At 40.0% G+C, this 26,975-nt stretch overlaps 1 protein-coding gene across 1 annotated transcript; it reads right to left on the bottom strand.

The window, feature by feature from the left end:
- Positions 1–9,587: 9,587 nt before the first annotated feature.
- POLI (DNA polymerase iota) lies at positions 9,588–26,086 on the bottom strand. Its single transcript, XM_084628684.1, has 10 exons — positions 25,807–26,086; positions 23,895–24,020; positions 23,164–23,328; positions 20,237–20,389; positions 18,732–18,968; positions 17,911–18,089; positions 17,293–17,384; positions 15,716–15,849; positions 13,155–13,348; positions 9,588–11,308 (listed from the first exon to the last, which is right to left on the bottom strand). The coding sequence occupies exons 1-10, from the start codon at positions 25,919–25,921 to the stop codon at positions 10,445–10,447; spliced, it is 2,259 nt and encodes a 752-aa protein (XP_084484810.1). The 5' UTR covers positions 25,922–26,086; the 3' UTR covers positions 9,588–10,444.
- Positions 26,087–26,975: the final 889 nt, after the last annotated feature.

Genomic DNA, 26,975 nt, shown 5'->3' on the forward strand with positions numbered 1-26,975 from the left:
GTTACAAAGGGTTCTTGGAAAACTGATGAGTGGGCAACAAAATGGCAGATGAAATTCTATGTTGATAAATGCAAAGTAATGCACATTGGAAAACCTAATCCCAACTCTACATATAAAATGATGGGGTCTAAATTAGCTGTTACCACTGAAGAAAGAAAGTCACTGTGGATAGTTCTCTGAAAACATCAACTCAATGTGCAGCAGCAGTCAAAAAAGCTAACCGAATGTTGGAAATCATTAGGAAAGGGATAGATAAAAAGACAAAAAATATTATATTGCCTCTATATAAATTCATGGTATGCCCACATCTTGAATACTGCATGTGGATGTGGTCGCCCCATCTCAAAAAAGATATATTGGAAAAGGTACAGAAAAGGGCCACAAAAGTGATTAGGGGTATGGAACAGCTTTCATATGAGGAGTGATTAATAAGACACGGACTTTTCAGCTTGGAAAACAGATGACTAAGGGGGGGATATGATAGAGGTTTATAAAATCATGACTGGTGTGGAGAAAGTAAGTAAGGAAGTGTTATTTACTCATAACACATGAACTAGGGGGTCACCGAATGAAATTAATAGGCAGCAGGTTTAAAACAAAAGAGTATTTCTTCACACAATGCATAGTCAACTGTTTGCCTGAGGATGTTGGGAAGGCCAAGCTTATAACAGTTCCTGGAGGATAGGTCCATCAATGGCTATTAGCCAGGATGGGCAGAGATGGAGTCCTTAGCCTCTGTTTCCCAGAAGCTGGGAATGGGTGACAAGGGATGGATCACTTGATCACCTGTTCTATTCATTCCCTCTGAAGCACCTGACATTGGCCATGGTCAGAAGACAAGATACTGGGCTAGATGGACCTTTGGTCTGACCCAGTATGGCCATTCTTATGTTCAAGGGAGAGAAAACAGTTTGCCTAGACTTCTCATTCAGCCTTTTGAAATTAACATAACAGAAGATCTGTTGAGGTAGGGAGTCAAAAATAAGAACGTTTGCACTAGTTGAAGGTACACATTACTATCAATGACATCTTGCAGCAACAAGACCTAACAAGGAAGAAATTCTGACAATGTACAGTAATGTGGCAACAATCTAAATCTTTATTCCAATGATGTCTTCACAATGGATACTTGAGAGAGAAATGTATTTTCCTAAATCATTTTCTAGTTTGGAGAAAGATACCTCTATGGTTTTCACACCACTAGAGGTCACCACACGCCGCCCAAATGAAACGTGACCTAATAACAAATTAACCTAACCTACTGGCTTCATGGTGGCTGTCTCCTGTGATTTTGTAAACTGTAGGTCTTTTGTACTGACTGTGGTTTTCCAGCCCAACTGGGCTATTTATAACTGACAGTCGCAGGGTTTTTTTTAGCAGTTGCAGGTTGTTGTTTTGTGCTATTTTGCTGCTCTGCTTCCTCTGGCCCTGCTGCTGAGGAGTCTGGAGGGAGCCTCCTGATCTGCCCTGCCGAGATGCCCCACCCCACTGTCAGGGTCTCTTGTCTCTGCTTTCCTTGGGTGATGTTTGTTTGCAGTGTGCATGGAAGATGTTGCTGCCCCTTAGTCCATCCCCCCTTCTCCCCCCTGCGGCCTGCTCCCGTGCCCTGTGCTCTGAAGCGCTTGTGCTGCCCCATCCCCCATCCCCATGGAGCTGCGGCTGGCTGCAACTGCTAGTCCAGACTGGGAGTCTCCTGATCTGCTCAGAGCCATGTGCAATGTCAGAAACTTCTCCCTGACAGAATTTGCTGCTTATGTTCCTTAAAGCAGGAGCACACCAACTGAACATGCTCGGTAAATCTGCTGAAGCTGCTGCCCTCACTTGGAATCAGATTCTTCTGCCTGCTCTTGACAAGCATTAAAAGGGGGCAAATCGGAGGGGGCTTAGTGGGTGGGCAGAGTCTGAGCAGGGGGCAGAAATTAACTGGCGAGGGGGATCAAGTAGCTGGAGGTAGGGGCAGGAGAGAGGCAAAATCAGAGGGGGGATAGCAGGCAAGGTTAAGCCCAGGGGTGAGGAGCTGCCAGACGGTGGCAAAACCCCTGCAGGGGAGGGACAGGGAGGGGAGTATCAGTTACCCTGATGGGATAAGCTACCTGCCATGTGTGCAAAAACAGGGTTAAAGGCAGAGGGCTTTTTTATTTCCTCTCTCACAGGACAGACTAGGTCTCAGCACCGACTTCCTAGGGCTGGGTTCTTAAAGGCACAGGCACCGACTGCCTGGACAGGGAAGCTCCTCTCTATCTGATATACTGACGCGTTACAGGTTTCAGAGTAGCAGCCGTGTTAGTCTGTATTTGCAAAAAGAAAAGGAGTACTTGTGGCACCTTAGAGACTAACCAATTTATTTGAGCATGAGCTTTCGTGAGCTAGAGCTCACTTCATCGGACTTGATTCAGTGAAATATTTTACATACATCCCCAAAAACTGTGTGTCAAAAAGTCTCATAGCAATTCACAAATGTGTTTTATCTGCTGCGGTAACTCCCTGAATTGCACTCCTTTCCTTGTAATCCATTTGAAATATAGTTTTGCTCCTTTTAATTGTGTACTTTTAAAAATTACTCTTATGACTCTTAGCACTTCATCATTTACCTTTGTTATCTTTGTGCAAATGCATGTCATTGTGCTATTTAATTTTAATAGCAAATACTCATCGAAAATATTTATAAGTAAATAGTTGCTAGAAGTTTTAGCAATGCCATCTGGGTTTCTAGCATAGCACTTGTCCTATATATGCCTCCCATTGATATCAGTACGAGCTGTTCATATGTTCCGGAGGAGATTTATGATAATTTGGCTGAAAATATCCATTTAAAAACAGCTAAAAGATTTAGAAAGGTAAGTTAATGGATGAATACAATAAAGGAAATGTATATGTAAACTACAGGATCCAACCTAATAGTTTTATAAAACACATTTTAAAAAATCTTTTATGTCGTTAAGAATGTAATGCTATTTGGGAAAAGAACGAATTAGCTGTAGAATAACTCACTTGCTTTTTTAATTTAATTTAAATCAATCCAGCAAATGCAAAGACATCTCCATGCTGTCCCTAGTTGTAACATGGCTTGCTCAAATAATGACAATTTAATATTGTAAAGTTGTTTCTTCCAGTTCATAACATGATCGAAGAACTTTTAGATTTTTTTCCCACCTTTCTTCATAGGTCAGGTTTTCAAAACCTTTTGTCATTTTTTTATTGCTCTCCTCTGGACTCTCCCCAATTTATCCATATCTTTCCTAAAGTGTGGCACCCAAAACTGGACACAGTACTCCAGCGGAGACCTCACCATTGCCAAGCAGAGTGGGACAATTACCTCCCATGTCTTGTATACAACACTCTTGTTTTAATATACCCCAGAATATTAGCCATTTCACAAGTGCATCCCATTATTGACTTATGTGCAGTTTATGATCCATTATAGCAGTGGTTTTCAAACTTTTTTTTCTGGGGACCCAGTTGAAGAAAGTGCGGAGCTGGCGCTTGGGGCAGGGGCAGTGCGCAGAGCCCCATGGCCCTCCTGCTTAGAAGCCGGATCCACTGCTGGCTGCTTCCGGGATGCAGCTTTGGAAAAGGTAGGCACTAGCCTGCCTTAGCTGGGCAGCACTGCCAATGGGACTTTTAGCGTCCCAGTTGGCGGTGCTGACCAGAGCAAGGCGACCCAGTTCCTTACATGCTGTGACCCAGTACTGGGTCATGACCCGCAGTTTGGAAAACACTGCATTATAGTATAATGTATGAATGTTGACAGTGACTAAAAATATTACCACCTAATGGCTTCAACGATCTCTGCTCATTTCTCAGTAGACAAGGGTTCACACATTGCAATGAATACTTTTAATTGTACCACTGGTGACAGCCTCAGAGATGCCAAGGATTGAGTGGACAGAGAAGAACATCAAACGAGATCCCTCTGCTTCAGGGGAGAGGTACATTAGAGGGGCAATGAGGGGAAGCTTGCACAGCCGCACTTTGGACATTGGATAAAATAAAAACCAATTAGACTACTCCTCTGAGTCCTTTTCTTTGAAATTTAACTGGATGCTGGGCTGATATGAGATATGCCAAATTTCAGATACTGTGGACAACCTAGTGATTGATTTGGTATTGTATTGTACTAGCACAGCAGCACCTGTTTGGACCACTTTTGATTTCAGATCTAGTGCCAATCTCACTAAAAGTTAGGAACACAAAATATGTGATAAACAGTCTCTGAAGAGGAGGATCAGCTCTGCATTTAGCCTACCTTTGTATCTAGTTACTTTCAGGAGAAGGCTTTGCATATGGCTCTGAGCATAGGACCCAAGGTGTTCATATATTTATGTATACAATGACCAGGTGAATGAAAACCATCTGACAGGTTTCAGAGTAGCAGCCGTGTTAGTCTATATCCGCAAAAAGAGAATCCTTGCAACAAAGCCTGTTGCCAACTATACCCACATATCTATTCAGGGGACACCATCATAGGGCCTAATCACATCAGCCACACTATCAGAGGCTCGTTCACCTGCACATCTACCAATGTGATATATGCCATCATGTGCCAACAATGCCCCTCTGCCATGTACATTGGCCAAACCGGACAGTCTCTACGTAAAAGAATAAATGGACACAAATCGGATGTCAAGAATTATAACATTCAAAAACCACTCGATTACAGACCTAAAAGTGGCAATATTATAACAAAATACTTCAGAAACAGACTCCAGCGAGAGACTGCTGAATTGGAATTAATTTTCAAACTGGACACCATTAAATTAGGCTTGAATAAAGACTGGGAGTGCATGTGTCATTACACAAAGTAAAACTATTTCCCCATATTTATTTTTCTCCCCTACTGTTCCAAACGCGTTCTTGTCAACTGCTGGAAATAGCCCACCTTGAGTATCACGACAAAAGGTTTTTTTTTCCTCTTGCTGGTAATAGCTCACCTTACCTGATCACTCTCATAACAGTGTGTATGGTAACACCCATTGTTTCATGTTCTCTCTGCACATAAAATCCCCCTACTGTATTTTCCACTGCATGCATCCAATGAAGTGAGCTGTAGCTCACGAAAGCTTATGCTCTAATAAATTTGTTAGTCTCTAAGGTGCCACAAGTCCTCCTTTTCTTTTTGAAAACCATCTGTTTCACTGATGTTACTGCTTTTTTTCCCTGGTTTCTCTATCATTACTTTTCCCATTTCCCTCCCACTGGTCTGCTATGGTTTGTATGTGTTAAACTTAGTCACACTATCAAGCCCATCTTTCTCCTGGACTGGTGGGGTTGGAAAAGTTTTATTAAATTTACACATATGGTATTGTGTATTTTGAATGCTAATTTATCAGGGCTTTGTATATGCATTTACTGAGATTGTATACACCTAAATGAATCCAGCCCCCAAGGAATGGGAGTGAATGCATGGATTCTTAATGCTCTCGGAAAACTACACACAAACTTTCCTTAAATTACAAATCACTAAACCTATTAGTTCTGTGCTAAAGTTTAAGCAGACATCAGCAATATCTACATATACAAACTACTGTAATAATACCTAGCTCTTATGTAGCACTTTTTATCTGCAGTCAGAGTTTAAGGTCAGAAGGGACCAGTAGATCATCTAGTCTGACCTCCTGTATGTCATAGGTCACCAATACCTGCACATTAAACCCAACAATCGAAATGAGACCAAAGTATTACAAGTCATCGGAGAATAGACTAATTCATGCCACAGTCAGAATCAGAGAGACAAAGGCACACCAGTGTGCAAAGCCCCTGCAATAGCAGGAATAATGGAGGCAGAAAATCCTGGCATGTGACTCATACCTACATGCTGCAGAGGAAAGCAAAAAAAACCCCAATGTCACTGCCAATCTGACCTGGTGGGAAATTCCTGTCCAACCCCACATAGGATGATCAGTTAGACCCTGAGTATGTGAACAAGAACCAGACAGCCAAGCACCTGACAGAGAATGTTTGGTGCCACCTCATGGCCCTGGCCCATCTCACTCAGTTTCCTATCTCCAGCAATATAGATCTCAAAGCACTTTATCAAGGAGGTCAGTATCATTATCCCTGTTTTATAGATGCAGAAACTGAGGCACGGAGAGGTGAAGTGACTTGGCTAAGGTCACTCTGCAGGCCAGTGGCAGAATCAGGAATAGAATCCAGGTCTTCTGAGTCCCAGTACAGTGCTCCATCTATTAGGAAGTACTGCTTCAAGTGAAAATCAAATATTGTTACATCCCACTATTCAAGATATTTTGCCAATTAAGTAAAATTAATAGTTTTAATCTGTATTTGCCGGACACTGGTATACATCAGTCTTACATACAATTATGGTATGGGATTGATTTCATCAAGAGATTTTGTTGGTGTGGTATGCATTAAAACATATGATGGAGGTATCTTTACTACTAATTGTAAATTATAAACAATTTTTGTGTGTATTTATCTATTTTGGCTGTGTTCTGGAAGGTTCTTTATTGGTCATTATAAGATGCATTCTGCCTCCTACTCGCATTTAGTACCTTGTTCCACCCATAGTCCCATTGAAATAAAAATGCACACTATGGGATTAGCTGCAGATTTACGTACTACTCAATTTTAAGTAAATAGTGGGATTGAACCTCATTCTTAGAAGATCAGTAGTAGCTTAATCTCATTTTGTTTTATGTACACTAACTTTTAAGAAAAAAAAATGTTTTGCAAATCTTTTTACAGGCAGTTTTGTGAGGTGTATACCTACTTTAGAAGCATGCTGTATTATAAATCTTTTTCCATGAATGTAAGAGACTACTTCTTCTGTAGTAACACTCCTCCTGAATTGCATGTTAGTTATGAGATTTAAATTGCTAAGGGTGATGAATTTGTTTCTATTACTTTGTTAGATAAATGATAATCTTACAGATCAATGTTGCTAAATCTAAGGTTTGTTAACTGCATTTCTAGTATAAGCCACATCTATTCAGAGACACAAGTATTCCCATTACCAATAGTTTTCATTTTGTGGGACGTTTAATTGGTATTTGTCTATACAATTTTTCCTGCTTCACCCCCCAAAAATGTAAAGAAATAGACATTGCCAATAAATAGAGTTGAGTTAGGAAGCACTAGAATGGTATCAATTGGGGAGAATGAGGCAGGAAAGAAATTAAAGCTAAAGCTTTAAAGCTTCTTATGTTCTATACTATTACCATTATTTTGTTTCACTTTCTTGATGGATTAAAAAAAGATATACATTACTTACTTGATCCAGTTGCTTTGAAAGTATTTGTAAAGCAGTGGTAATGTTTATTTAAAAATATAAAATTTTTTTTGAAGGTAGCTGTTAAAGGTGAATTGCAAAGGAAACAAAAAATGTTTGGTTAGTCTTTAAGTATAAAGTAGGCCTCAATTTAAATTTTGTTAAAGTCCCCTATTAAAACAGGAAAACTAGGATTCAATATTTCTAGTACTAAAAAAGCAGAAAATAGCTTTTTGGAAAAACTAACATTGAGGCTGTCTTGTACAGCATAAAGAGCACAATCTGTTTCCTTTGCAATCCATCTTCCATGCATGTGGGAAGCATTGAAAAACAGACTGTATGGCAGACCTTGGGTATACAAAATAAAGATGACTAACAGTTCCCTTTAGAGTGTTTCTTTGAGTCAGTTTTTCTGACACACCTATTTGACCACATATCAGCTAGGGGGCTAATGAGGGCAAGTAACAGATCCAGCCGGTCCATCTTTATTGGAACCACTGTTACATAAAAAAAAATTAAATAGAAAGTTGATTAAGTAAATAATGTGCACACACACAAAGCAGGGAACAACTGTATTATTTCTGTTTTAGTCCTCATTCCTTTGTGTGGGTGTGGCATTTGGGTGATGGCAATGTAAGGTGTTTTTCACACTGGGTACTTCATTTGATCACTGAATAAGTACACTTTTCAAGCACTATGTCTGACATAATAGAGCATGACAGTGGTGTTGTGAAGACCACTGCAGTTAAGGTGCAACACACAGCAAGCATAGCTTCCTTCCCCTCTCCCCCAGTTGCATTTACTAATTATTGATGTTTGCCAGCTGAGTGACTCTTCTACCCTGAAATACTGCCACACCTTATGGTCTTGGACATAAAGGATCAAATCTCAAAGGTGGTTTTAATAAACTTTCCTGTCAAAACATACATGCTCTATTAGAAATCTGCATTTAGGGCAATTGTTTGCACAATCATAGATATCTTTTTGAAATCTAGCCTATAGAATGTAATTGCTAGAAATACATATATTGATAACTGTATTAAGTTTTGTATTGTATCATTTGGGGAAAGAAACATTTCCTTTTTAAAAACTACTTAAGGTCAACATGACTGACTTGTTTAATCAATAAATTCTTCATTTTTAATTCTGTGTTTTGCTCACTTAGCTGTCACTGTGGGCTATCAAAAATGCCACCCATCTCCATCTTGCATCCGTGGTCATAAAAACCCTTGTGGATGTGTGTGTTCAGCCCTGCCAGAGTAAGTATTAATGTCTTATATAAAGCTAGGTCTCTGAAATACAGTAACCTTCTACCTACAAAAATTAAAACTGATCTCATTTTGACTTAGATCTATGAATTTCTGTAGTACTAGTTGTACTCTGGGGACACTTTGGATTTGATTGTAGATCCAAACTTTGTGGCTCAGACCTGCCTCTTCTAACATTGTGATTGAGAGCACCATCACATGAGACTTGCATGTGGTTACACTGGTTTGCTGAAGCTCATTTTCTATGAACTCTGTGTATGCTACATCCCTTCACTTTAATAGAGAGGATATTTCAGCACGTACATTTTGTGGATCATATTCAAAGATTTATTCCTCTCCAGAATTCTCATTGTTGGATAAATACATATTTTATTTTAACATTTCAGTTCCCTTTCTTACAGGAATCCAGAACATTCCAAACTAATTGTGTTTATCCAGCCAGAACAGGAAGCAATGCTTCTACCTTCAGTGGTGGAGAGAACGTTGCTTACTACCCTCATAAATCTAATCACTGAAGCAAGGTCTGGAATAAAGATGCTAAAGAATTATACACCAATGCCAAACATAAGAGGAAAGTTGTATACATATAAATCATATGCAGCTGTCACCTGGGTTCATTTTAAAATTAAAGAATTTGAGATCTTTAATATTTTAAGTGTGGTCTATATGGAGAATGTAGATGTGTAGTTTAATTTCATGTACTTCTGTTAGTAGCAGAAATGATGACTAAGCATAACAGTATATGTTTTGCTATTTTTTAGGAAAAAGCTTTTTGCTTTTTTTTTTTAAAATCAGAACCCGAGTTGCCATCAAAACACATAATAGAGTCAGACTTCACTGTAACCTAAAGATACAGTGATGTGTTCTGTAACACACATTCACGTCATTTTCTGTGTAAAGTTATTGTGAGATAATTTGTTATGTAGCAATTGTTAATTAGTATGTTCCTCTCAGGAACTAGTCAGTATTTAGGATTTAAGCATAATTTGATTTTGCCCTGGAATTAAAAGCATTGACATTTTAATAGTAAAATATCTCATTAGATTAGTACATCTCAAAGTTATTTTATCTTGAATAAAACAGGCAAGGTATTAACAACTATAAACGTGTTTATTACAAGTTACTTTGCAAAAATAATTAGCTAACATTTAAACAGCAATTTTGTAATCAGTCTTCATTGGCCAAGATTTTTTTTAAATTATATTCCTAAATCAATATTGAGGTAAATCAGTAAAGTAGTTAAGCATGTTCTTAAGTATCTTTCCAAACTGGGACCTCGCCTAATCAATGGCTGGAAATGCTGACAACTGTCTTGGTGGCTATTCCAACTACAAATAGTAAAAGCCTATTTGTGATTAGAACTGCCTGTAGATGATGCTCTGTTCACATTACTGATGTATTTTACCTCTAGCAGTTAGTGACTAACTACTAAGAAAGCAGTACTATTTTCTCTTTATTCCATTAGTTTCACAAGCCCCACCATTCAAGTCAGTATTTTCTGTATTTTGAGTTTAAAAAATGTTTTAACAGCAAGAACACCCATGCCCTAATGGATGCCATTTGGCTGATACAAGAACAAGTGTAAGTGTTTCAAACTGGTTTGCAATGTTTTAATATGGGTAGTAACAACTGGAGGATTCATCGCATCTAATGTGCATTTTAGGGGAAGGCAGTCTCCATTGCTGCTCTCTTTGGACTAAATAAAACATTAATCTGCTAGTTTAACACAAGAATACATAGTATTAGTCACTTTTAAAAGGAATTATCAATAGTTTTACACTATTAATTGTTGAGGTGGTCTGTTAGTTTCTGTATGCTATTTTGTCACATTACACTTTAAAACAGTACATTTCTTTAATGCATGAATATGATTGTATTACCTTCAAGTGCCAGGGCTTATGGTGTCCTTATTTTTACACCAGTCATCTCTGTATTATGTATATAATAATCACTTTGGTTTAAAATACCTTAATAAACTGTTAGACTGTGGTGAACACAGCATCACATTCTTTTTTCCTTTGTTTGTTTTTAACTTTTCAGAAGGTTTATTCATGTGCATTTTGGAAACAGGTTTTAGATTCTTCCATTCAGCCAGGAGTTCCTTTTGCATTTCTGCAGGTAGTTCAGAAAAAATATTTGGGTCAACATTAGGAGGAAATACAATTCTTCCTTCTCCTGACGCTTGCTCTCTCTGACCTTCATCCTGAGAGGCTGCTCCAATGGGCTGCTCTTGTGTGTCTGAACTGTGGGGCTGAAGAAAATGTTGTTGACTTTGCAAGTTCAATACAATTGAATCAGTGTTATTGAAATTCAGTGATTCCTTAGGTACTTGTTCCATACAGTCATCCATTAATGCACTTTCAGGGTATTCAGGAGGATCCTGTAGACTGAGAATACAATTAGGATTAGGCCTCTGTACCATGGCAGTCTCTATCTCACTGGTAGATTGAAAGTGTTCACTGCATACCAAACTGTTGATACTATGATCTGCTCTTCTGGAATTCGGGGTAGTGTGCATTTGTTCTTGTGCAAAAAATGGTAGTGCTCCTTTAGAAAAAGGTAATGGCTGGCTCAAAACATTCTGTGTATGGATCCTTTCCCCAGTTTTGTCAGAAATAATTTCCCCTTTAATATCTTCTGGAAGCTGACTGAAGACCTCCTGGTCAATGCCAGCGGGAAGCAAATGAAGTGGGCAAACAGGAATTTCAGGTTCTTCTGTGCAGCTTTTGGTTTCTAGTGAAGATTCTCTAGTTCTTCCGTCTGGTACAAAACTGCAGGAGTTCACTTGGTCTTGTGGAACACCTTCCATTTTCTACAGCATAGAATATATTATTTAGCTACATAATGTATATGAAAAATATTAAATGATTAAAAGGACACCATGTCATAAATACAATTATACTGATAGTGATCCCTTAAATCCTGCTTCCACAAACAAAAATTACCACTGAATCACCCAGCAACAAAGATTTTTCTATTCAACATAGTACTTAGAGATAGATAATGGACCAGATATTTAAAGAGTTTTGCTGCGGTTGTAAAACAAGTACCCGTCTGGCAGCCCAGCTACATCAAAGTCCTTCAATATGCCTAAATACTTATTTACAGACTGTATCATTAATTTTGCATCTAAAGAAAATTTAAAAGGACAAAACTTCCAAACCAAATTATGTTGCACCCAGAAAAGAAGAATGAGCCTCTGTGTAAAAGCAATTATCAGAGAAAAGAGAAGATATGAGAGCATGGACACCTGAGAAGTTGGGATAGGGGTAGGGAGTTAACAGAGCTGGATGTCTGCATATAGGTTGTATGATAGATTGTGGAAGGGAAGGTGGTCAGCTATGGACAAATGTGCAGTGAAAAAAGGAGAGAACCAAGAACAAAAGATATAAACTTTGCACATCTCACCTAACAGAGTAATTGCATACCAAATACTGATTATTATAGACACAAGATCTGTTTGCATGTATAAATGTGTGACTTGAAGTCATGATTACTTGTATGTAACCAAGGACCAGAATTTTGATAAATTAACCTCAAGTTTCTAAATACAAAGTAGATCTTAAATGATCAACAGTACAGTGACTTACAAATACTAAGAATTAAAAAATACAGAATCATAGAATATCAAGGTTGGAAGGGACCTCAGGAGGCCATCTAGTCCAACCCCCTCCTCAAAGCAGGACCAATCCCCAATTTTTGCCCCAGATCCCTAAATGACCCCTCAAGGATTGAACTCAACTCTGGGTTTAGCAGGTCAATGCTCAAACCACTGAGCTATCCCTCCCCCCAAAGAATTCTGGGGTGAAGTGCTAGCTCCACTGAAATCAATGGGAGTTTTACTGTGTCTTCAATGAGGCCAAGATTTCAACCATGGTCTTTTGTCAACTTCTCTATATTTCCATTAAAAAAAGATCTATAAAGTAACACATCATAATTGATTTAAATTATGTAAGTGAGATTTGAAGATGAAATCCTACTCTTAATTCCTAGCCTGAACAGGGTGAGTTAAGAGCATATGGAAAGTAAAGCAACCCAGTGTTTGAAGACACCCTTATACCTAAGTGCAAAAAGGTAAATTAAGGGCACTTTAACACGATTAAATTCAAGCTAAACAGTTAAAGATATTTTATGAGAGAAAGAAATATTTAGATCACTTCAGTTCCACCATGACCTATAGATCACACATTACAGAAGCACTGAGGTTTTCAAAAATGGATGCTGAAAAATTAGGCTCTTAACTTCATACTTAGGTATCTACTTAAGTAGCCTGATTTTTCAGACGTGCTGAGCAGGCAGAAGAGCTCCCATTAAAGTCAGTGGGAAACCTAAATTTTAGGCATCCACTTCTGAAAACCTTGGCTCCACAAGCTCCTCTCTTTTTCCCACAGTAATAAAGTTTCATTGCCTAGTATTGTCCCATTCAAGACATGGTAATTGAAAACAGATTAATACTACCAAAGAAGGATAGCATAAACTCATCTTGTAAATAGCTTGTACTCAGGAGAGCCCACAGAGTCCCTCATTTTTACTACCGAGATGATATTTGGGACTATAAAACTTCTTAAAGTATTAAGGATACTACAGCATATATATAGTCTCAGTCTGAATTTAATGCACTTGATTTGATTGACAGTTTTTAATAATCTTCAACTTACTTTGCCAGCACTTGAAGGGGGTGACGACCGAGTTAAATAAAATCCTATGGATCCTTTGGCGAGGCTAGGCAGAGCTTTAAGATTTGAGAAGCAGACACTCAGAAGGGTAAGATGAAATGGCATCTCCACTTTTATCATCTTTCTAAACAATTTCATAAGGATACCAACCAGTGGGGCTACAACATCATAGGTTCCTGAACATGAAATGTAAACAAACAGCAGAATTAATTTAAATCTTTCTATAAGGGGCTGAATGGAATTAAGGTTTGTGCATGAGATAGTCTGGACTTTTAACACTTTGCACTAATGCGAAATAAGTTAGCATTTACCCTAATTGTTCAATGCACTGAAAAAATCTCAGTTCTTAGGAAATGTGAGGGATTGTAACTACAGTTGTGCCAAGTAAGGCAGCATTTATTTGATCATCTGAAAATAAAGAGACTTAAGTTTACAGTTTTTGACACTTAAAAAGGTTTTGTAAATGTTGTGGTTGCAAGAAGTGCCAGATTGACAACCCTAGGGACATGCCCACGGAATCTCTATAGCATAGACATTAATGATACAAGCTCTCCTGTTCTGCCCTGTCATCTCTGTTAAGAAGTGATGTGATAATTGGAAAAGTGGTCAATTTAAACAAACACAATTAAACTAGGATCCTGCAAATGGAAAAGGCCTTTTTATACAACTGAGAGTAGCTCACTCTCCATTTCTATTAAATCGTCTTCAAACGGATCCAATTAATGACAATGACAATTTGTGTGATACAGCTATTGGACAACAAAGAGCTAGACTATGACCACTTATTTACTTTCGCAGGAGCGTGTGGACCTATCAGAGGGTAATAACTTTTGGTCTCTTCCAATCTAGATCAGGTTCAGAGGTGAAACCCTATACTAATTCCGGTCTATGATTACAGTATTTTATAAAACTCTATACTTACTAAGAGAGAAAACATAATGATACTGAATAGTAGTGAAGTGATTGGTCAAATATAGGGAAAAGATAAACTCCATATGAAGTTGCAAATGAAAGACTGATCCTTATTTAGGATGGACAAACCCTAGCTTCAGAGGACGAAGACTGTATACATGTCACACACTGTTGGATAAGGAGTGATTCAGAAAGATCCTGAAATCTTATAACTAACAGCCACACAAAATTCCTTTCACTCACTCATCCCTTGCATGTAATTTCTCTCTCTTTTCTTTTTGGACAGAGATGAGTTACATTTAATTAATTTTTCAACATCAGGGTAAAAGGCAGGCAAGTATATTTTGTGCCTGGGTTAGTAAACTCCCAAAACAATCTTGCAAGGCTGAGTTAACAACTTTGTTACTTATTGAACAAAGTTATTCCTGCCAGGAAGTCCTGTGTTTTTAACATTGTTTCACTGAGATACATCTATCACATAAAACCAATGCAATATGCCTCTACCCGGATATAACGTGACCCGATTAACACGGGTTCACATACAACGCGATAAAGCAGGCCTCCCCCACAGCCCAGGGTCTGGGAGGCAGGAGCTGGGGTGGGGGGGGCATTTTGGGGGGCCCCGCAGGCCCAGAGTGGCCTGGGTGATTAGCCGGGGGCTGGGAACAGCCCGCTCCGCTTCCCTCAGCCTGGCCACAGCCGTGTCGCTAGGGGGTGGGATCCCCCCCCCACCACACACACACACACACACACCGGCAGCAGCGGAAGCGGAGCAGCCCAGCCCCAGCCCGCTCCACTCCGCCAGCTCCCAGCTGCGGTGCTCTGCTTCCCGTCACTGGTGAATGCGGGGGGGCGTCCTTTCCCCAACCTCCCCGCATTCACCAGTGGCAGGAAGCGGCGTGCCGCAGCTGGAAGCTGGCGGAGTGGAGCGGGCTGCGGCCACGTCGCTCCACTTCCCACCGCAGGTGAGTGTGGAGGGCATCCTTTCCCCAACCTCCCTGCACTCACCAGTGGCGGGAAGCGGAGTGCCACGGCTGGGAGCTGGCTGAGTGGAGCAGGCTGGGGCCACATTGCTCCACTTCCCACCACTCCCAGTGAGTGCCTGTCATGGGGCGGGGCAGTCAGGGAGCAGGGAGGTTGGGTAGGGGTGAGGTCCTGGGGGTGATTAGGGACGGGGTGGTCTCTGGAGGGGGCGGACAGGGGACAAGGAGCAAGGGGGGGGGGGGGGGCAAAGCAAGTTCGATACAATGTGGTTTCACATATAACACGGTAAGATTTTTTGGCTCCCGCGGACAGCGTTATATCGGGGTAGAGGTGTACTTTAAATTAAAAACCAGCATATGAAACATTGTTCAGAAACCTAGATTTAAAGTAACTTAAAGCAAAGCAAAGGTAACACTTAATACCTGAAACTTTATTGATACTGAAATTAATAGACTGATAAACCTTCCTTCCCAGAAGGAAGTATCATTTCATCGTTCCTATGAATGTGCCAAATACTTGGGCATTTTTCCATTTAAAGCAACCCTGGTTAAAATTTCAAACAACATACTGGGCACCAAAGGAATCCTTAACCAAACTAACAACTGACCAAATACTTTCTGAAAACAAAACTTCAGAAAAGCTCTTACCTGTCCCAAATTTCTGAACAACATGAGAGGGAATAGGACACTGACGACTCTCCCGACTAAACCATTTATTGGTTGATGAAAATTTACGGATGGTTAATCTTATTGTATGTGGCTTTCTTCCATCTTTGGATATTCTGAAGAAAATAAAGGTGTGCAGAGCAATTAACATTACCACTGCTTTACAAATACTTTCAAAGCAACTGGATCAAGTAAGTAATGTATATCTTTTTTTAATCCATCAAGAAAGTGAAACAAAATAATGGTAATAAGCAGCTTTAAAGCTTTAGCTTTAATTTCTTTCCTGCCTCATTCTCCCCAATTGATACCATTCTAGTGCTTCCTAACTCAACTCTATTTACTGGCAATGTCTATTTATTTCTTCACATTTTTTACAAATGGTTTCAATAAATAGTTTTTGTTTAGTATTGCACACAGTTGAAGACTGGTAGAAAAAAACGTACTGTTTTATTCACTTAAGGAAAAAATCTCTACATTAGTAAAGAAAGTGGTGGAAGCCCCATTGCTTGAGATTTTTTAGACATGGACTGCTGGAAGTACTAGAATATGGTTCTCAATCTAGAGATGCAACCATCTTGTCCATCCCATATTGCTAAGTGGTAGTAAGGTCCCAGTATTAAAAGGCAGTCCTGGTATGTAAAAGGTTGAGAATGACTGTACTAGAAAATATGTTGAAGGGAACAATTCTGCCCTGACAGAGTGGAAGGCTAACATCCTCCACCCCTGTGGTGTCCTGGAACCCTGGATCCAAGCCCGGGGTTAGCACAATTTGTGTGTAGATGGAAGGGGAGTTAGGCCTGAGCCTGAATTTGAACCCTCAGCTTACACTGAAGTGTAAACATACTTGTGGTGGCTACATAATCAAGACAGGAGATAAGGGGAATGAATTAATTCTTCCTGTCTGTACAAAAATAAATGGAAGTATCTTGATGATGATGCAGGAGAAGCAGAATTTGGATACTGCCTGGATGTGAGTGGTAATGGAAAGCGAAGAGCTGAAGATGACACCGAGGTTATAAGCCTGAGTTACAGGAATGATGATGGTGTTGTCTGCGGTTGTGCAGAACAGTAGAAGGCAAGATAAGGAGTGCAGTTTTGGCCACGTTAAGCTTAAGTTGATGGCACAACATTAAAGAGATGTCAGAGAAACCGGCTGAGATGCAAGGTCTAACCAAGGGAAGCAGTCAGAAGTGAAGATGGGAGACAGCAGCATAACAATAGTAACTGAAACCATTCAAGTGGATAAGATTACCCAGGGACAGGGTAGAGAGAGAAAAGTTTCAATGGAGTGGAGAGGGTGAAAGCCAGACTGGAGGAGAGGAGCAGGATGGAGTTGCAGGAGGGGAATTTGAGGCCACAGTTGTAGAGGACACATTTCACAAGTTCAGAGATAAAGGTAATGAGGAAGTAGTTAGAGGCAGGTGGGGTTGAGGGGCAGCATTCTGAAGATAGAAGAGACCAAAGTATGCTCTGCAAAATATAAAACAAACCTTACATATGCCCAGTGTTCTTTCAGGTCACAAACACAGTCAGCAATAAGAACAAATGAAGACAGTCACCTGTCTAAAAGGTTAGCAAGTAGTTCTTCCATTTTCTTTTTAACTTCCACTTCTGATGAACATTTTTTAAAAGAATCTTCATCACTAAGGGACTGTAAGAAATGCAATAGTCCTTTTAATTTTGTGTATTATCAAGTGACCAAGCAAATTCAAAAGGTATGAAAGGGAATAGCTTTTCCACATAATTCACATATTAACCTCTGGAACTCATTGCCACAAAATACCATTAAACCTAGAGCTCAGCAGGATTCAAAAAAAGATCAGACATTAGTAGAGGTAACAAGAATATCTTGAGTTATAATAGTAGATATAAATAAAATTAAAAGAATTTTGGAAAGGATATGAACTGCCATGTCCTCTAACTATGGGGAGTTGGGAAAAACTTTCCTGAGTGGCAGGATATCTCGTAATTGTAAGATTTCTTGTAACTTACTCTGAAGCAGATAGTACTGACCATTGTCAGAGACAGGATCCCAGAACAGATGGACTACTGGTCTGATCCAGTATGACAATTCCTGTGTTCATTATGACTGGATGTCAGCAAGCTCAGCAAAACTGTACTCAAAGAGTGCAATCTTTCTCATTCTGAAAAACTGTATTTTCATATGTCATTTGTACCTGAGGAGGTCCTGAGGAGGCCACAGGGGAGTCATCCTCTCCATAGCTGAGCTTTTGAATGTGCTGAGCAATTGAAACTCCTAGTTCCTTTTCTAGTATTACAGGTGAAAAGGTCTGGAGATCACGCACACTGCTGAGACCCAGCAACTCTAGGCGCTTGGTAGTTTTATAGCCAATCCCTAGATGAAAAAAGTGTGTGATAATTTGAGTAAAATCTCTTTACAAAATAATACAGTACACAGGAAAGTCATTTAAAAGATTAAGATATGCTTAGCAAGTTGTATTTATAATTTATATATTATATAAAATACTAAAAACTAATTTATTATTTGGTTAATAAACTAAAATACCTTTTCCCTATAAATATAATTTATAATGTTTTGCCATATAAAACTAGACATTATCAAATATAATTATTTTAATTATAGAACTGGAAGTTCTTTGAAGCAACATTTTCAAGTAATTGAGACCCACATTTTAGGATTGAGCAAATTTTTTTTCAAAAGTTATATAAGTACTGATATCAATATCAGTGTTTGGGTGTCAATGAAAACAGTCTGAGATTTATACATTCTTTTTAGGTATTTGCAACCCAAATGCTGCAGCACTTGTGTTAGTGCAGAACCAAAAAGTGACATGGACTAGAGAACAGAAATACAACAAACTAGTATAGTTTCACTGACTAGTTTGAATAAAATGCAAAATATAAATATGAAAAAACAGATTTTTAAAATTCTTTCCGTTTTAAAAGCATAGTGTGTATATTAAAATTATGAATTCTCACAATGTCTAAATGAAAGATTGTGGCACCAATATCTTACCAGGCACTTTTCTGATGTGATCGAGGCTGCCTACTAGGTCCTGACAGCTTTCAGGTAGAAGAACTGTTTGTTGATTTGGTTTGAAGGTACCAGATACCAGTTTAGATAGTAATTTGTTAGAGGCCACTCCTGCACAGCCTGTAAGACCCAGTCTATTGTACATGGCTTCCCTCATCTCTGCTGCAATCTGAGATCCAATGACAAATCTTATATGCATCACATCATGTAAATTGACTGCTGTGAAGACAAAAAGGAGGTGGTCACTTTTCAGCATACAATGACCACTCAAATCACTACAAATCACTACTACAGGTCCATTCGCTAATAAGAAGATTCATGTGCTTATAACCTATAAAAAACTTTATGGGAAAGAGTGTGGTCTACTGGGTAGATCAAGGGGCTGAATGTAAGGACTATTGGGTTCTCTGCCATAGAGTAAGTATTTAACCTCAGACAAGTGATTTAACCTCTTTGTACCTCAGTTACCTCCTCTCTAAAATTAAAAGGGTAATACTCTACCATCACAGAATTATTGTGAAAATTACTTAATGTTTGGAAAGTACTTTAAGGATAAATATACTCTATAAATGTTTAATAGATATCAAAGAAAAATATTTAAATATCATCATGGAACAGACTCTTGCCTCAATATAACCAAATGAAAAAATTAATGAATTAGAGATTTAGGAGTACAACATTTGTTTAATTAAGATAACTGGAAGGTGTCCATCTCTGTTACTCAAGGGTGAACACTAATGAAATGAGACCTTATTAAGCCAGTTCTTTCTCAGAACTGTATTAAAAATTATAGCAACAGTTGATATTAACATCTGGTCTGGTAAAAATCAACTGCTCTTTTCCTTCATTTATTAAATGAATACAAATCTTGCTATGCCAACTGTGTGCACTTGTGACCTAGAAGGATCCTAGGGGAGAATATGAATCAGTCCAATTTCTACAGTCAGTCCCCAGTGACTTCAGTACAAGTCTCCCATGCAGTCACCCTGTACAGCAAAACTTTTTGCTCTGTTTTTTGGTATACATTAAGGATATGTTTGATGAAAATTTCAATTAGCTGACACACAGTAACTAAACACTTAAAACTAAATTTTCATGAAGTAACATGAAAGCTGTTACTTTAAGCTCAATCAAACTAGATATTTAATTCTACATTTAACTGTCTTTTTTGAAGACCACATAAACAAAAGAATCTATTCTCTCAACTCACTGTGCATGCCCAACTTCCACTGACATTAATATACGAAGATACACATGCCACTCAAAATGAGATTCTCAGATATGAAATTATGGTATATTGCAAGTCGTTTCCTGGCAGTATAACCATAGGAAAAATAAAAGTTTTCCAGACAATACTGTATTGAATAGGAAATGTGTTATCATGCAGTTTTGAAAGTTTAATAAACTTAGTTATCAAGATACTTTTTGTAGTAAATTCTACTAATATTTAATAAAATATTTTAGCAAAATAGGGAATAACCACTCACTTTGATTATTATACACATGACCAGACACAGACACTTTGGAACAGCCATCTCTCTGCAGCTGTGCTAGTCTCTTCTCTACCAACTCTGTGATATCCACAAAATTTTCATCAAATCCAAGTCTTTCTACCAGTGGACTAAATTCTTCCAGTAGCTCTATGGAAAAAAGCAAAGTATGTAACTGGGACAGGTATGACAAACACAGGGATATCTTTAAACTACTGTATCCACTTTATAAATGTTAATTGTATCTCTCATTGTTGCAAGCAGTGTTGCTGCAGCCGTGTTGGTCCCAGGACATTAGGGAGACAAGGTGACCTGAAGAAAAGCTGTGTAAACTTGAAAGCTTGTCTCTCTCACTACCAGAAACTGGTTTAGTAAGAGATATTACCTCACCCACCTTCTCAGCTGTATCTCAGTGAGCCAGGAACTGTATGCTGGCTGGTGGGGAAGATTACCAAGCTCCATCTAGGACCTAAAATCGCTGGGGGGCATAATTACTACAGACCCTGGGACAGGTAAACTCTTACAGAAAGGTACCAACCCCATGATTAATTGCATATACTGGTTCAAACCAAGCCCTAGTTTTGATCCAACAAATTGACAAGACTCTTTAACCAAGACGGACACCCTCCTTAAGTGTTTGAAAGAGTGGAACCCAATAGGGTCTGTGACTAATGCACCCATGTATTCACAACCTATACACCACTGTAATAATTTTTCTACAAAATATGCCTTGTGAGGTATCACTTGAAAACTAATAACTTGTTGGTCAATAATATCATGGTGAAAAATGTGTAGCAACATTATACGTAAAGTTTTGAACATAAGCTGAAGTTTTGACTGAAATGTGTTTACCAGACAAGTCTGTGGAGTGGGTAAAACAGCTGAATGACAAACTGACACTTCTAGCCCTGTGTCATTGAAGTCGATTGGCAGCAGAAACAGATGGATTTGTACATTAACAAACATGGAACCTCCTTCACCACAAGACCCCATGTCTCCATCCTCAGAGTTGGAAGGAACTTCATCTAGGCGTAACCCTCAGGAAAATGCATTTCAGAGGGTGACTGGACAATAAAAGGGAGGTACAAAAACACCCCAGGTACCCTTGATCCTTCTCTCTCCCCAAAGGAACCAGCCTTTGGACTTTGGGAGGGGTTCTGACCTGAGAATTTGGTCAGTCCTGTTGCTGGGAACATGTGGTAAGGATTTCACCTTAAACTATGTCTCGTTTGTTAAGTAGAAAGCATTTAATCTTTATTTCTCTTGTAACAATTTGTTATTTCAATACCTTATACTTGTACTCACTTAAAACCTCTCTCTTTGAAATTAAATAAACTTGTTTTATTATTTAAGCAAAACTAATTCAGTGACATCTTTAATTGGAGTTACTGAACAATTCAGTTTAAAGTACCATACTGTCATACATTGATCCTTACAGGGGCAACACATCTCGAATATCTGAACTGTCCAGGAGAGGGCTGGGCATTGCAGAACACAAGTTTCTGGGGAAAATTCGGGTCTGGAAGTGTATTGGTGTCACTCTGTAAGTAGTAACCAAGGCTGCTAGAAGCTAGTGTGTGGCTGGTATGTTGCTGACAGGCTGTTGGAGTCAGAGTTGCTGAACCAGGACAGCAGCTATAGACACAAAGGGTGTAACCTACATGCTAGAAGGCTGTTTGTGGGACCTACAACAGCAAAACATTGTGAACCACCCAAGGTTGCAGGGCAGGAGGTGACAACCCCTCACTAGTCTGGATTGGACCCTGGAATGTTATTGGGTCTCCATAAGGAAAATGGGGGGAATCTCTAGTAAGCTAAAGTATGTGTTTAGACTTATTATTGTTTTATTATGTTTTCTCTCTAATATTTTTGTCCTAAAATAAATGTACTGTGCTCTGCATACGGCTGTTTGGTCTCTGGTAAATCACGGTCTTAGCCCTTGAGAGAAAGCTGAACTAGGGCAGACCTGCGGGAATAATCACAGTGAATTGCAGGACACTGCAGCCTACATGTCAGGTCTGGAGGGAGAGGGACGCAGGTCCCTGTCTGGAAAGAGCTGATGGCTAGATCCCTTGATACTTAAGAGAACATCCCTTGAGCAAACTACACAGGAAGTCAGAGGTGCAGTTGTTCTGAAATTGTGACAATAACCACATAGTGTAATAATGTAAACTTGGGACTTCATATTCTCTACAATCCACAGTAGATTTCCCACTGATCTAAGTGAGAAATTTGCACAGAACTCAAGGGGAGAACATAGCTGCAAGGTAATACTACTGAATACCTTATTGTCTCTTCAGCACTCAATGAGAAAATCTGCTTCCCTTTAGGCCACTGCTATTTTGCCCTTTACTTCCTTTCTCTGCTCCTTTCCCTTTTCTCTTTGTGAGTCTTCAAGGTTTTAACTTCTGTAATTCTTTCCCTGCAGCAACTCCAAATTCCCAATTCTGTGGACTTCATTATCAACCCTTTGAAGAAAATTAACAAGGGACAGGGGAGTTCATACTTCTGAGTCTCTGACTCAGGCTACCTGCAGTCTCAGGCAGATGTCATGACATCAGTTTCCCCTCAGTTCATTTTTGGAAGGTTCTCTCTGCTGCCATGAGGGCTTGAAACTTACCTTTCATTTGAAAAATATTAACATTAAAGATTCTGCAGAATCCTAGTATGTCATGTAGGCCATTTAAATACACCCAGCTGTCTGAATCCAGCATGCACCTCTAATCTAGATAATGACTGAGCCCAACTGCTTAGTTTGTGAAATCTGATGGAATCAGAGATTGAGATGGCATCTCTACAAGCCTTATGACAATTTTCTGAAGCTCACATAAAATCAGAAATGTTTATGGAGGAAATTTTTTTTTACCATAATAAGTATATGTACAGTACTTATTTCCCATTATTAAGAAATTGTTAACCTGTACCTGTAACCTTGTATGACATTTCTCTGTATTGTGTCAGGTCCTCTCCATTAACTAGCACTAGCTCTGGGCATTTTTCTTTAGCATCTCTGACAGACATAAGTTTCTGAATTCCAAGTTTCCTGGCTTCATAGTTACAGGTAACTACCAAGTATTTCTGCTGAACACCTGGAAACAAAGGTAAAAAATCGTAACACTTTACATTTACAGAACATTTTAATGAGTCACTTGTTTATTACAGTACTTCCATGCCAAATGGTTTACACTTTGCTGTCAAAGCCTGTAATGCAAATCCCTCAATCAGTAAAAATTTAATACCGTTTTTGAGAAGAAATACACCCTAATTTTATTGAGTAAGACTGACGGAAGCAGGACCCTTGCTCATGGTCTTAGAACATTTTATGGTAATAAAATATTTTTTCTTAAATGCCATATTAATTTTTCACTTATTAAAAAGGTATTCCCACTATTTTTGGCCCTTATCATGCAACCTGATGTATACATGGGCACATCTGCATTAGTATAGAATTAATTTAAAAATATTTACTTCACTCTTTTCTTCCATTGATTAGTTAATTCACATGCAATAGTACCAACAGTTTTAAGCTCAACTGACCCTTAGAACCAAGTGGAGTAAGTTATGAAAGACAGAGTACAAATAAAAAAGTATCTTTATCTTTCCCAACCACATAAACATAAACCCAACAGCAATAAACAGCAACATATAAATTTACCTAAAGGTCTGTCTCTTAATTCAGGATTACGGATCATTTCTACTTGTGCATAAAAGCAATCCAGGTCAGTGTGCACAATTACTCTGTGCGCTGTACTTCCTGATGGTACAGTCTTGCCATTACCTGCTGCAATGAAAATGTACAACCAAGTTTAAAGATAACATCCTTCTTACCGTTGTCAATAATGCAACAAACAATCTCCCACATGAAAACTATGCTTGGAAATCAAGCACTGTGTGGCAAAGTAGAGAGAGTTTATAAATTATACATTAATTTGGTCAGAAGCCAATTGGCACAGTGGTTTGGTATCAGTAAAGATACTGCTGTCTACATCCTGAAGACCTCTTGTAGATGGCCAGTGCCACCTCGATTCTTTTTTACTGAATAATTTTATAAAGTTGTATTTCTGATACAGCACCCTTTACATTGTATGCCTTGGTTTATTTTAATTATTGCTAGAAAATGTATAAGGATTTTCCTACTCTGTTTAGAAGCATCCAGTGGGTGGGCACAAAAGTGACAACACCAAATATACTTCCCACCTCTTTATCTCTGAGAACACACCTGCCTAGTATCTCTACAATTTCAGCTTCTCTACTGCTGCAGGTTTAAATAAATAACCTGTCTATGAAAGAATATGCACATGAACTCCACCTACTAGCAGCCCATGAGTGATGCAACCGATCATCAACCAGAAAGCAAAAATGCTGTCAAGTGCAAAGAGCAAACTTTATGGAAATATATTTTTAAACTATATAGTAAGGCCCATACTATATAATTTCAAAAAAATATATTTCTTAAAGTTTAAATCTGTTATGCTGGTTCTTGACCCAAAGATGAACATTTTCTTAGGAAAGTTTGAGAAAAATGTACTAAGCTACATGTTAATACTTAAGTACAGATTTAATGATTTTAAAAATATCAGATTTTCCCCCTTCTGGGGACTTGTTTTTTTTAGATGAAAGGGAATGCACTTTAAGTTATATGAAAATGTGCTGAAATGTGCAACATTTAACTGTTTCAATCCAAGTTTCTAATTCCATTGAATTGGTGTTTTGCATGTTCCTAATGTGAAACAGGACTGAGCACTCGGAGCAGCACCATTTTCTATATATTATTATTTATATGGCACTTCACGCAGATGTGGTGTTTTACAAGCAAATATGATGCCCTGGTTCAGCTACACTGTTACCATTTAAATAGGTTTGGAAGCATTAAATTTGTGTTGGTATACTGATTTCCCTACACACACACAAACCAACAACAAAAATATTTCCACTGATAATAACTGAAATGTACAGACAGGCAAAGTAACTAAATTTCTGTTTGAGAACTTATTAGTGTGCGATTTGAGAATATTTACTTTATATATTTTGACAGGTGCTGTTGACAATTTGTGTTTTAACGGTTATAAAGCCTTAACTTCTTTAATCTCACTCAGTCTATTGTCATTAAATTATTGTCTGCCACCGCCCGATTGAGGCCCCCCCCAAAAAAGTGAAAAATTAAAAACTGCTAAAACCCGGGGGAAATGCTTAAAAATAAGCATGGCTATTAGCCATCAAAATGATAAAAAATTAATCGAATTCTGACAAGCTTCACATTTGAACCAGTCCCAACACCGATGGGGCTGTGCGGAGACCAGGGCAATGGGGGACACTGAGGGGGAAACAGGGAGGCGAGGGAATGGGGAGACGCTGGGGGGGGGGAGCAAGCCGGGCGCTGGGGGCAGGATGGATCCCTGGGGGAGTCGCTCAGCTCCGGGCGGGACAAACACTCGTGTCTCAGGGGCCCCAGCTCTCGACGTCTGTCTGACTACGTCGCCCGGCGGGCTCCAGATTCTCCCCGCCGGCAACAGCAACAGCTCCAGCCCCCGCCACCCCGTTCTCGGGGCCATGGGGCCCGTATTTACATTGTGCTCCGGGAGTGGCGGAGGAGCCTCTCGCGGGCGCCGCATGGCTCCAAGGCCCGCTAGGCTCCGGGCAAAGCCAATCCGGTTCCTCCTCCTCCTCCTCGGGGAGCTCCATGCGGCCGCCGCCGCCGCAGCGCAGGAACACGCTGAGGTGAACGGCTCCCGCCCCTTCGCCGAGCGAGCGGCCGGGCCCGCACGCGGAGCTCTGCCCCGCGACGCCGACCGGAGGCTGGGCACCGCGAGCGCTTCGCTCGGAATCCACCCGCCCGCTGTCCGTAGCCACGCCCACTGGGCCAGGGCCACAGCCTGGGCTCAGCCCGCACCTCCGGCCGCGCAGGGGGTGGGTCCAGACCGCGGCCCTACAGCGCCCTCGAGTTCGGCCCGGTACTCAGACCGCTGCAGGCGGGAGACCGGGGAGCTCAGCCTCACCCACAGCAGCCAGGCTGTGTCGGACGTAACACCGCTGTGCCGCACCGCCACTTACCCCCACCCAGCCCTGGCCTGGCGGGCAGGGTCCGCTCCTCAGACGAGCGCAAGGGGGGTATAGGAAAGTCTTGGCTCGGCAACACCCTTCACGCCCCTGGCAGGTGTCCTCGGGTGGTATTGCTATCAGCAGCACTGCGAGAGGGGCCACAGACGGCCCTGGAGAGATGGGTAGATAATCTGCACAGACGGCAACAGGGACATGGAGACGGGATGAAGAAAGAGGAGGGTTACTGCAGTACAACGAGTGGGGTGAAATAAAAAGAACAGGAGGACTTGTGGCACCTTAAGAGACTAACCAATTTATTTGAGCATAAGCTTTCGGGAGCTACAGCTCTGATGAAGTGAGCTGTAGATGCATCCGATGAAGTGAGCTGTAGCTCACGAAAGCTCATGCTCAAATAAATTGGTTAGTCTCTAAGGTGCCACAAGTCCTCCTTTTCTTTTTGCGAAGACAGACTAACACGGCTGCTACTCTGAAACCTGGGGTGAGATAGGCACATTTGAGTGGCTCGGGTTGATAGACAGATAACATATTATTGGGTCCTCTATTGTAGACATAATTGAGGACGTAAGTTTTCGGGAAGGACTTAAGCGAGGAGCGGATACTTTCCCGGGCACACGGGCTCCAGCTCAGCTCCCTGAATCACAGCAGCGCATGTCTGCGGCGAGGGCCCGCGGGGCAT

Source organism: Lepidochelys olivacea (assembly GCF_965140295.1).
Source record: "Lepidochelys olivacea isolate rLepOli2 genome assembly, chromosome: 5".
NCBI classification, from domain to species: Eukaryota; Metazoa; Chordata; order Testudines; family Cheloniidae; genus Lepidochelys; species Lepidochelys olivacea.